Genomic DNA, 13,103 nt, shown 5'->3' with positions numbered 1-13,103 from the left:
TCAGACTCAATACCCGAAGCCTGGACTGACACCTTGCCCTACTGTCCTGTTTATTACTTATTGTAATGCCTGCACTGTTTTTGTGCACTTTATGCAGTCCAGTGTAGGTCTGTAGTCTAGTATAGCTTTCTCTGTGTTTTTTTTATTACGTAGTTTAATCTAGTTTTTTGTACTGTGTCATGTAAACCATGGTCCTGAAAAACACTGTCTCATTTTTACTATGCACTGTACCAGCAGTTATAGTCGAAATGGCAATAAAAGTTGACTTGACTTGACTTGAATAATAAGCAAATACTCTGAGAGGCTGGTCAAGGACTACATGGGCGGCTTGCTACCACCTACACTGGACCCACTATCATTCGCCCACTGACACAACCGACTGACAGATGTTGCAATAGCCACAGCTCTACACACCATTCTTCCACACCTGGAGAAGAGGGATGCTTTGTATGAGAATGCTGTTCTTGGACTACAGGTCAGCATTCAACACCATAATTTCCTCCAGGCTTGACAAGAAGCTCAGAGAACTCAGCCTTCACACTGCCTTGTGTCGATGGATCCTGGATTTTCTGTCAGATTGCTGGCAGGTGGTAAGAGTGGGCTCCCTCATCTCTGCCCCTCTGACCCTCAACACAGAAGCCCTCAGGGCTGTGTCCTCAGCCCCCTCCTTTACCCTCTGACTGTGCTGCCACCAACAGCTCCAATCCGCTAATTAAATTTGCTGATGATACTACATTGATTGGCCTTATCTCAAATAATGAGGCAGCCTACAGAGAAGAAGTCATCACCATGATCATCATCATCATCAAACAGAAACCTCTCCCTCAATGTCACAAAAAAGGAGCCAGTTGTGGATCTCCTGGTGGCCAGTCATTTCAATTCTACTTCCCATTTCCATTCCAACACACAAGTCCATGGCTTCCTCTACTGCCGGGATAAAGCCACATTCAGGTTGGAGGAGCAACACCTTATATTCTGTCCGGGTAGCTTCCGGTAATGGCCCCCTCCTTACCCTATTCCCGTTTCCCAATCTCAATTTATCTCCTTACCTGTCCATCATCTCCCTTGGGTGCTCCTCCCCTTCCCTTTCTTCCATGGTTTTCTATCCTGTCCCATCAGATTCCCCCTTCTCCAGCCCTTTACCTCTTTCACCAATCAACTTTGCAGCTCTTTACTTCACCCCCTCCCCTGGTTTCACCCATCAACTACCAACCTTGTACTTCTTCTGCTCCTCTCCCCACCTTCTTACTCTGACTTCTCCCATTTCTTTCCAGTCCTGAAGAAGGGTCTCAGCCCAAAACATAGAATGTTTACTCGTATCCATAGATGCTGCCCAGCTTGCTGAATTCCTCCAGCATTGTGTGTGTTGCTTTGGCTTTCCAGCATCTGCAGAGTTGCTAGATGCTTTGATTCTGACAGTCATTATCAATAGCTAAATTTACAACAGTTTGTGAGAATTCTGATAGTCAACGTTGGCCTTGCCAGTGATTGCTATGTTGAAATTTAAATAAAAAGTCTTACCTTAAGAAAATTTACAGGATTGCATTCATTCACCAGCTGTTCACATTCTTTCAAATACCTCTCCACTGCGTCCTTCTGCGTTTGTTTTCTTGCCAGGCTAGCTTTGCGTTCAGCCTTCTTGCTTTCAATCTGTTTTTCAATCTTTTCCAACAATTGCTTTCTTTTCAATTCCAATTTCTCTGAAATCTCATCGAACTTGTTCATTACAATTTCTTTCTCATACTCCAAAATGAGCTAAACAGAAGTGAACCAGCATGTAAGCAATGCTTCCCAACAATGGATTATAATATTCATATAGATTACTAAGGACTTCAACAGTCAGTATACAAGTTACTTCAAAATAATTTGCTTGGCAAATTGCAGATATTCAAATTAATGTTTCCACTGTACATCGTCAGGAAAGAATATTCAAGAGAAAATAATTTTCCCATAGTTTAACTTTCCTGAATCTTGTTATCCAGTTATCTGTGTTCAGTTCTTCCATTAGTTTCCACTATTATCCCCTATAAACACCTGAAGACAACAACCTATATTGAGGTATGAACCACGTTATCCCCAAGACCTTTTAAAAACAACCACTAGGAATCTAGAGATCAGACCCATATGACAGTGGAAGGCATTGCTACTTAACAACATCCTTTGACAAGAACATATCACGTACGTATTATAACTAATTATGAATCTCTATATCAAATATTTAGGAAAATGGGGTATGATGAACTTAATTCCTTACTAGCCCAGTAATAAATTTAATCACAGAAAGTGCAAGTTCAATTAAAAACAGAAAAATAATTAAAGGTTGTCAGAAAAGATGGACAGAAACAAGCTTCGTTTCTGTACATCATGATTGAGTACCAGGTATCACAGACTGGCACGATGTGGCACAAATTCATTAAACCACAGAAATTCATGGGAGTGCAGATACTAAGGTCACAGAGTTCTTACCTCCATATCCGAAGGCTTGTCAGCAACTTCAGCCTTTAGTCTCTCACTCAGCTGTCTCAGTTCTCTCAGGTTGTTAAAGTAATCAAGCTTTAAAAAAAAGATGTAGTCAGATCAATCTGTTCCACAGATATCAAACACAGATGTAATGATAAACTTACATCAATCAAGATCTGTAAGTTTTTCTTTTCATTCACTGAAAAACACATTACCACATAATTGCCATAAATGGCACAGCTGCTTGCTCATTGTTTCCCATAAAGTAAATCACAAGCCGTTGGTGTGAATGTAGAACACAAGCAAGCCATGGCTAATGCATATTGGTTCCATTTTGTTTAACACCTGCAGCCAACAAAAATCTATCAACCAAAACTTTTTTTTTAAAACTGCAAATGTTATAATTCTGAAAAGACACTGAAAGCTTTGAAGAGAGAAAATATTAAATTGACATGTTGTGGTTCCCCTTTCTCACCTGACCTGTTGTGGATACCCATTTCTTGTGATTGATTTTTGAAATAAAAACAAGCTGTTTTTAAAGTTTGTCACCCTCAGATGTATGCCATCTTTAAATGATAATGACTTTAATGACAGCACCAATGAATGCCAAAACTAATAATTTAATAAAGGAAGGTTAATAAAAGCAGTGCTTTTGATGCAATTTAGATGGTGTTTTGACAAATTTTTATACATGGCAAGCTGGTCAAAAAAGTAAAACTCTTTGGAATCCAGTGACAGGTTTATTAAAATAGGTTTAGTTATAAAGGGCAGAGAGTAATGGATAATGAGTGTGCGAAGCTGGAAAGTTATTCTCAGTCGGGTACCATAAGGCCCAGTCCTGTTGTTTTGTAAAAACAAGAATGGTTTAAATTTAGTTGTGGGTAATAGTACGCAGACAATTTAAAAAAAAGTTGTAGTTGAGCGAACAGGTGGTGGTTCAGATAGAATGCAATTGGAATTTAACAGTGGGAGGCAATGCATTTGGGAAGCTGCACGAACAGGAAACTAAATGAGAACTGCAACAAACCTTGGAACTTACATACATGTGAAACGCTACAGGACAGATTGATAAGGTGTAGAAAGGGTATGACAAATCATCCTTTACTCATCAAGGTGCAGAGTGTAAGAGCAAGGAGGTGATGCCAGAACGCTAGTTAGGTTACAGCTTGAGGACTGCATATAGTTTTGTTCACTGCTTAACAGAAAAGCTGTGATTACACTGAGTAGGCTGAAAAGGAACTTTATGTAATAATTCAAGATTGGAAAATTATAGCTTATGACAAGCTAGGATTGTTTTCTTTTGAACCGAGGTTGAAGAGAAAAATGGGGTATTTTACATACCAGGGTCACAGAGAGGCAACACATTTCTCTTAGCAGAGGGATTTAAAAAAAAGCCAAGGGGCCAAGCTTTAAAGTTAGTCGTCAAAGAATAAAAGATGAGGAAAATATCTTCTCCAGGAAGTTAGTGGATGGATGGTAAAGAAACCTCACCATATTTAAACTGTAACTGGATATACATTGTTTATACATGATAAGGTTTTGAAATTAGATGGTCACTTTGTATCAAACAGGTCTGCAATCCCTCCAGCCCCCTTGAGCACCTTTGATTTTAAAAGCCACATACTTGCAGGACTGTGGATCAATTACTGAAAGGTGGGGTTTGTCTAGGATCTTCTTTTTCAGTTGGCACTAATGTAATACATTTCCTATGTATTTTAAAGTAATGTCCTTGAATTCCAGAATCCCCCACCAAGTGAAATAGTGAAAATGTTATATCCATTTATTAAACAATTTATCACCCTAATTGATTCAACCTATAATCCCCCATTTTCAGTTTAAAGCATAATGTCCAGCCAATAAGTGCAGATGACCAACGAAGTGTCTGAAAAGTGAGAAAGAAATAGAAGTTTGGGGTTTAGCAGATGAAGGCGCCAGTCCCACTTATGTGTGGCAATTAAAATAAGGAATGCTGAAGGGGTATAATAGACAGCAATCTGGAGAGATTGATGGTTTGCTGATCGAAACTTCATCAGCAACACACACAAAATGCTGGAGGAACTCAGCAGGCCAGGTAGCATCTATAGAAGAGACAGAAGTGTATTGCTTTGGATCTCCAGCGTATGAAGATTTTCTCGTATCTGTGACAATTTCTTCACGTTTAGTTACCCTCGCACACCTCTCCCCCACACCACTTGGGGCCCAGGACTGATGCCCGTCGACTTCCCAGAGCAGGGCAGAACCTCCCTCCTGACTCGGATACCTTTTCCTCCTGGTAGATGATGTCAATCAAGTTGACAGAGTGGAAGACGCCGCGGTGGTGCTCGGACACGCACTGGCCGCACGCCACTTGTTTGCAGACCTTGCAGAAGAGCAGCAGGCTCCTGGGCGGGTGGCGCTCGCAGGTCGCACGCCCGGCGCCCGGGGTCTTGGCTCCCGGGCCCGAGCCCGGGCCCGGTCCCTCCTCCAGCTCCTCGCATCGCTCCTGCCAACTGCCGCCGCTGGCGCCGTGCTGCGACCTGAAGAGCTTCACCACCTCGGCCAGGGTGGTGTTGCCGGGCAGGTTGACGGCGCCCTCGGCGATGAAGTTGGTCTTCCTGCAGAGCGGGCACTCGAGCTGGCTGTTTCTCCAGATGTTGTTGCTGCTGCCCAGCCCGATGCCGGAGCAGAACGACTTGGTGACACACTCCAAGATGCACTTCTTGCAAAAATTGTGCGAGCATACAGGCAGAGTAGTGGGGTTCTCAAACAACGATAGGCACACTGCACAGGTCAGGCTAGCCTCCATTTCAAAATTTTAAACAAAACCTCTCTCTCGCACTTCAAAAAAGCTCCAGCCAGCTGAGAGTTCCCGGAAATCGAAAGTGAGAAACTCTGTCCCGGGCCGTTTTCAGGAAGTCCCGCCTCCAACGAGCCCGTCACTCACGGGTCAACAGGAAATGTCATCCACCTGGCTCCTGGGAGCTGCTTGGTCATAATCCTTCTTTCGGGAGGTTACCTTCTGAACGCGGGTAGGCAGGCAGCCTGTAATAGGCCAGGAGCCTCGGAGCCGGCTGACTGAATGGCCATTTAGATTATCCCGGTGCAGGAGGCAAAGGGAGTAAAAAGTAGTGGAGAGCGCTCTTGAAAGTGAGGAAGATGAACAAGTTCAGAGAGAAGGTGTTGTCATAATAAGGTTTAATGAGAAGGCTCGAAAAAAATGAAGAAAATTAACCCCTTTGTGCTAACAACTGGCAAATAAGATAGGGGAAATGTTTTTGCTAAAGCCCTTAATGATGGCAACCTATTGGTAAGATGTGTGAATGAGGAACAGCTTGAGAAAGCACTCAAATTAAGAGATAGGAAAACTTAAGGTGGAATACACAGGGAGGGTGGGAGCACGAAATGGTGGTGGATGTAAAGGAGTGATCATACCAATGAGTACCAATGAGTATGAATATGGAGGAGTTAAAGAGTAATATTAAAGGAGGAAAAGTAATGAATGTTCAAAGACTGAAAACAAAGGAGGAAGTGAAACAGTACTGATTGAATTTGAAGAAGAAAGTGCCAGGGAAGGTGTTCCTGGGTTTCATGAGTTACCCAGTAAGGGTATATGTGCCAAAGCCATTGAGGTGCTATAATTGTCAAAGGTTTGGACACATAGCTAAAAACTGTAATAGGCAGAAGAGATGTGCTAGTGTGGGGGTGACCATGAATATGGAAAGTGTGGAACAGGAGTGCAACCAAAATGCTGTAATTGCAGAAGAGCTCATAATGTGGCGTATAGTGGGTGTGAGGTTATGAGACAGGAGAATAAAATTCAAGAAATACAAGTGAAAAGAAAGATTACTTATGCAGAAGCTGTAAGAATGTCAAGAGAACTGAATAATGTTAATGAATAGGGAGCAAGAGAGATGCAACAAAGAACAAAGGACACAATTTATGTAGACAAAAAGGCTCTAGTAACATTCATTGCAGGAGTGATTAATGGTACGGCTGAGATAAAGTCAGAAGGTGAAAAAATTCAGCTGGTTGTCAAAGCAGCAATGAACCATTTAGGGTTAGTATGACTGAATGGGAAGAAGTGAGGGAGAACCTCACTAATCAGTCAAACCAGGGGGTGTCATGGATTGGTTAATACTAATTATGGTGATTCTTCTGCAATGGAATGCAAGGAGCTTATTGACCAATAGCCAGGAATTCAAGGTATTCAGGAGATTTAGTTGAAGCCAACTTTCGACTTTATGGTATATTGATATACAAAGATAAGGAAAGCTAGAAATCTAGGGGGAGGAGGGGTTGTGCTACATTAATCAAACAAGGTATACCATATACAGTACTGGAAAAGGGAGATGATCAGGAATACATAGTGGTGGAAGTGGTTATAATTATCTACTATAATCCATGTAAAAGGTTGGATTTGGATAGCCTACTGAGGATACAAGGACAAAACAGACATAAAGTAGTGTGGTGTGCAGATTTCAATGCTCACAGCAATGAAATTGGGATCCAATTACAGATTCAAATGGAAAGGTAATTGAAGATTTGATGGAAGAAAAGGATTGGTGTGTATGAATGATGGTAGAGGAACAAGGATAAACATAACTGGAGTTAGTAACTGGGGAGTTTGGACTGCTTCAACAGTAGGCAGCGATCACTACCCAGTATCGTGTTCAGTGGGTGAAAGAGTTGAAGTAAGATCAGGTGGTGGAATCCCAAAGTGGATGTTTGGAAAAACAGATTGGGGTAAGTTCCAGAAGTTGAGCGAAGAAGCATTGACAGGGATTGACATTTCTGGAAATATAGATGAATTAAACAGTCAGGTGACTTCAGCAATTATTATGGCAGCAGAAGGATCTATACCCAGGAGTAAAAATAGGACGAATAGAAAACTGGTACCATGGTGGACAGAGGAATTTTGTCAGGCTGTAAAAGACAAAAATAGAGCATTCAGACTATTAAAAGAACCCATATTATGCAGCATTTGATTCAATATAAGAAGGCACAGGCAGTGGTGAGAAGAACTATATGTCAAGATAAAAGGGCAAGTTGGAGGAGCTTTTGTAACAAGAGCAATGCCTGTGGGAGAGGGATGGGGAATGTTTAAGAGGATGGAAGGAGATAGAAGGGAATGGGAATATCCAGTAACGATATTTGAAGAGAGAACAGCACTCTCCAGTAGGGATAAGGCTGAGATCATGGCCACATTGCTTGTACAGATACATAGTTCAGAAAATTTGTCTGAAGAATGGAGAAGGGGAAGAACAATGAGTCAACACCCAGGTGTGTTAAACAGAAGGGAAGAAACTGATGATATAATTGATGATCTATTTACGTTGGCAGAGGTGGTGAGTAGGGTTCTGATTGGGGATGTAGATTTTCAGTAGAAAAAACTCAAACTCACCAGGAAAGGAATTGAGGTAGGGAAGAAGTTAAGGGTGTATGGTATAGAATTAGAAAGGGTTGGATCATTTAAATTTCTGGGAGTTGTGTTTGATTCATGGTTAATAGGAGCAGACCATATCAGGACAGTTGAGAAATGTAAAAAAGTAATAAACGGTGATGAGATGTTTGACTGATAGGGAATGGGGAGCAAGTTGTTCAGCTTTGAAGAGAATGTATGTGGCTTTAGTAAGATCTGTGTTGGACTATGGAAATGTAGCATATGGATCAGCAGCTAGGGCTCTCATAAGGAAACTGGATGTGATTCAGGCTCAGGCTTCGGGAGTGTGCAGTGGGGATTTTAAAACATCACCAGTATCAGCCCTAGAGGTAGAATTGGGAGTAATGCCTTTGGAACTAAGAAGGATGCAATTGATGGCAAACTACTGGGTGAATTTGCAGGGGCACAATGACTCTCACCCGCAAAAGGAGTGTTGCAGGAGTCCTGGAAGAATGGGAAGTTTCAGAGGGATAACTTTAGTCGGGTAGGGAATGATATTGCTAAAGAATGTGGAGTGTTTGATCTAAGGATAGGTCCTTATCTGGCTGTAGCACCATGGAAGATTGTATAGCCTGACATAGACTGGCATTTGTAGAGGTAAAAAGGAAAGAAAAATATAAAACTGATTTGGTAAGTACATTTAACTATCATATGATGGAAAAGTATAATGATTATACACAGATTTATACAGATGGTGCTAGGGTACCTGAAACAGGAGTGACAGGGTTTGGGGTTGCTATACCAGCAAAATATATCAGAATCAACAGAAGAACATCTGATATGTTAGTGGTGTATACAGTGGGGATGCTGGCAGTGTTGGTTGTGTTTCATTGGGTGGAGGAAGCTAGGCAAGTCAAAGTGTTGATATGCTCAGATTTATCCTCAGTTCTAGCAAATTTAAGGTCTTTTCACTCAAACAGCTGGCAAGATGTACTTTATGAAGTCTTTCAATCAGTCACAAGAGTTGCAAATCAGGGAGGTCAGGTAAAATTTCTATGGGTTCCAGCTCATGTAGGGGTGAAGGGGAATGAGAGGGTGGATGAGTTGGCAAAGAGGGCGTTAAAGAAAGAAAATATAGAAATGCATATTAGTATCAGAAAAGCAGAGGCTAAGTGTGTAATCGGGGGAAAATATCATCCAAATTGGCAAGAAAGATGGGACAGAGGGGGAAAGGGAGGCATTTATATCAAATACAAAAGAGTGTTACAGGTACTAGGGTAGGCAGTGGATACAGAAGAGAGGAAACTAGGTTAAGGCTGAGGCACTGTGCTCTAAACAAAACATTGAAATTGATAGGGAAACACCAGACAGGATTGTATGAGGAATGTCAGGAAGAGGAGTCAGTAGAACATGTAGTTCTGAGGTGCAGGAAGTATGGGATACAGAGAGAGATGATGAGAATTATTCTAAGGGAATTCGGGGTGCAGGAATTCACATTAAAAGGGTTGCTGGGCATGGGTGAGAGAGCACAGGTCAGGGTATTTTTAGCTTTCTTAAGGGATACAGGGCTTTTTTTAATAGGATATGATGGATAAGCAGGAATAGGGTACTAGGATGGCCAAAGAAGGAAGGATAAAGTGTAGATTAAGGTACGTGTGTGTGAATCGGTGAAGGGATTTAGAATGTAAGTCTATCATCTGATCCACACTCTGGAGCAGAAGGTGGCAGTAATGCAGCATTAAGCTGGGTGCCAACCACTGTAAAACAAGAAGAAGATAATCCTTTACCACTCAATGTGCTGCCTTCAATGAGTGAAGCTGAAAAAACCAGAAAAATTGAAATTAAAACAGAGATATTCAGCAGATCAGACAGCATCTGTGGAAGGAATGAAAAAAAAACGGAGCTTTCTTTTCAGATTGGACTCCCCATTATCAGACAATGTTTTTTTATTGTAGAGAATAATTATGAATGTTTCCAGTTTCATCTTTGTTCTGGCCTTCAGTGCCTGTAAGTCGGGTATCACAATAGATTTTGTTTGAGAAAAGTTTTTTTTGTCATATGTCCCCAGAGTCATGGAATCATGGAGGTGTGGCACAGAATGAGACTTGCCAACACATGCCTGTGCAAATTGATAAAAAAAAAGAATGGTGTTTTTCAACTTACATTTGCCCATCCTTTACTATAAAAAAAGTGCTTCTTTGGATTCCTGCTTCCATGAGAATTTCTACTTTTGTGACCTTGTCAGGCAATGAATTGCAGAATCCTACAGAATCAGGGTGCTGGACAAGATTGGATAATCACCATTACTTGAATCTGGTGTTTCTGCAGTCCAAGGGTGTGAATATCTGCCTAGTTAGCTTGGGCCAGGAGAAGGCATTCAGCGGGATGTCATACACATTTGTGATGGGTGTGCTTGCCAAAAAGGACTTGAGGAGGGAATCAGGAATTGGATCCAACTTCTCTGCAGTCATCTGCTGTGAGTAGGAAACAGGTAACTTCTCCATCGAGTCTGGAGTCAGGAAGGTTTGTCCACGCTCCCCTATACAGTTTGTGTTCTGTAGAACCCTTTGCCAAACCCAACAAGAAAGACAGGAGAACATTGAGGAGTGACTTTGCCAAGCAGTGGAAGGACCCAGCTGAAAACCTCCCTGAATATAGAAACATAGAAAACCTCAGCACAGTACAGGTCCTTCGGCCCACAAATATGGACGATGTTGCTGTCTTCTCAGTTCAAAAGTCAGTACACAGACTGAGCAGCATCTACAAACAGCTTGAGTTGCAATTAGGGGCTAGAGTCAACCACATGGAGACCCTAGTCATTTATACCAGTCATCCAAATATGAGAGGGTCACATTTTTCTCTTTCCTCTAGTATTATCTGACTCACTGGGTGTGTCCAACAGCCTTTCAATCAGCCATGTATAATACAAAGAAAGAAGGATAAAGTGATTTTAAATGCCACATTAACCCAGTTAATCTCAACCTGTCAGAGATATCCTGCCATCTGCACCTGCACAATTCTGTTAATCGGCTACACATGAGACTTCGGCAGCACATTTTGCCGGATTTTCCAGATTATTGGATGTTATCTCTCTTAATACCCATACACACTTTTAATTTACTTTTTTTTTTGGATGCCACCTAGTAATATAGTGAACCAGAACCCAGGTCAGTTTAAAAAGGAGCTTGCCAAGCATAATCCAGTGAGCCAGATGCTAAACCAATTATTTTCTCTTTGCTTTTCCTGATTTTCAGAACCTGAAGTTCTTACTTGATTTAGAGCCAGCTTTCACAAATGCTGAATGTTCACAAACATTATCGAAACGAGCAATAGGCAGTCTGCTGCACTCCAGCTTACTCTGGATACTGCTCTCACCATACACTGATCCTTTTTCAAACAATTTTGTGCAAGCAGAGCTAACTTGCAATGGGAATTTGCTTAGACCTACCTCTTCCTTTCAGAAATGAGATGAATATGAAACACGTGTGGAACACTTTGGTCTTATCCACTCTCGCTCTGCAGGGAACCATGCTCCTACAGTATGCAAAGGTGCCTGAGGAGTAAAGTAAAATATGATGGTTCATTGGTAGAATTTTCATCTGCTCTGTGGGCATTCTAAGTTTGATTCCTAGCCAATGAACCAAAACTACTTTTTGTTCCAGCTCTCCTATATGATTCTGAAACCTGGGCTGCCTGTAGCTCAAGAAACTTTTAAGATAGCACTGACAGTCATTTTGCAAAATCCTCCACATTCACCAGACCTTGAGGCTGTAATTATACTCGATTGGCTCTTCTTAGCAACTAATTATTTGTATAATCTGATGACTATTCCAAAAACAAAACTTAAGAGCTTTGTCACAGGAAGAGCCTGACATCAGCAGTGGGAAAGTTATTGGAAGGTATTCTAAGGGACCAGATATATGAGTATTTGGCTAGACATGGACGGATTAGGGATAGTCAGCATGGCTTTGTGTATGGTAGGTCATGTCTACCCAATCGAGTTTTTTTGAGGAAGTTCAAAGTACATTTATTATCAAAGTATGTATATATTATACAACCTTAAGATATGTCTCGTAACAGGCCTCCATGAAAGCAAGAAACCCCAAAGAACCAATTAAAAGACAATCCCCCCCCAATGTGCAGAGAACAGAGAAGAAGAAAAAAAACAAATCATGCAAGCAATAACTGCAAGCAAATAGCTGTCTGAACTGAAGTCCACAAAGAGAGAGAGAAGCCCATAGTTTAGCACAGAGCTGAGTAAACACCATGGAGCAGCGAGTTGAACTGTCTCTTCCCTCACCTTGTGCCTCAATACCCTGACCTCTTCAATCTTGCACGGTGCCTAAATCATTGTCAAAATGTTAGGTTCAGTCACTTTGATCCAATCTGGGGCTTGGAAACCACACCCTTGATTCGGCCTGTACCCGATCTTACCGATTCTGCCGGGCGATTAAATCATCATCCAAACATTGGGTACTGATGCTTCGATACGCTCTGGGGCCTGGACGATGCTGCCTCGATTCAGCATGGCCTTTAAATCCATTGATCTTTGGGTTTTCCTTGCTCTCAGCAACCTCCCCTCATCTCAGTTCTGCCACATCGAATCCCCTCCGTCTAAAGAAAAGTTACAGACTATTGCTTGTGATGATCATTTGCCAGAAAAGACTGATTAACAGAGTGGTTAGTTGTTTTCCATGTTTCATCAACCTCAAGCCAGAAGTTGCTGAGATTTGCCAGTGCCATCCAGGAAAATTGATGAAAGCAAGGAAGTGGGTGTTGTCTACATTGACTTTAGCAACGTATTTGACAAGTGCTTGAGAGGAATCTAGACCAGCTGGAAAAATGGGCTGAAAAATGTTCGATAGAATTTAATGAGGACAAGTGCGAAGTGTTGCACTTCAATAGAATTAACCAAAGTAGGTCTTACACAGTACGGCACTGAGGAGCACAATAGAACAAAGGGATCTGGGAACACAGATCCATAATTCATTGGAAGTGGCGATACATGTAGATAGGGTCAAAGAAAGCTGCTAGCAAATTGGCCTTCATAGATCAAAGTATTGAGTACAGAAGATGGGATGTTATGTTGAAGTTGTATAAGACATTGGTGAGGTCTAATTTGGAGTATTGTGTGCAGTGTTGGTCACCTACCTACAGGAAAGATGTAAATAAGGTTGAAAGATTGCTGGGAAAATTTACAAGGATGTTGCCAGGACAGGAGGACCTGAGTCAGGAGAGGCAGAGAGACACATGGTGGGCAGCAGGGTTAGGGAAACAGCAACTT

General features: G+C 41.7%; 1 protein-coding gene across 1 annotated transcript in view; it reads right to left on the bottom strand.

Annotated features, from left to right (window-relative positions):
* Window positions 1-5,357, bottom strand: part of LOC132391548 (serine-rich adhesin for platelets-like) — a 46,223-nt gene extending 40,866 nt beyond the window's left edge. The window contains exons 1-3 of the mRNA XM_059964882.1: window positions 4,721-5,357; window positions 2,467-2,553; window positions 1,522-1,755 (exon numbers count right to left, since the gene is read on the bottom strand). Of these exons, the coding sequence (XP_059820865.1) occupies window positions 1,522-1,755; window positions 2,467-2,553; window positions 4,721-5,245 (846 nt within the window). The 5' untranslated portion in view covers window positions 5,246-5,357. The remainder of the gene's footprint in view (window positions 1-1,521; window positions 1,756-2,466; window positions 2,554-4,720) is intronic.
* Window positions 5,358-13,103: the final 7,746 nt, after the last annotated feature.

This window comes from Hypanus sabinus, chromosome 3 (assembly GCF_030144855.1).
Source record: "Hypanus sabinus isolate sHypSab1 chromosome 3, sHypSab1.hap1, whole genome shotgun sequence".
Taxonomy (NCBI): domain Eukaryota; kingdom Metazoa; phylum Chordata; class Chondrichthyes; order Myliobatiformes; family Dasyatidae; genus Hypanus; species Hypanus sabinus.
This window is presented reverse-complemented; position numbering and strand designations above follow the sequence as displayed.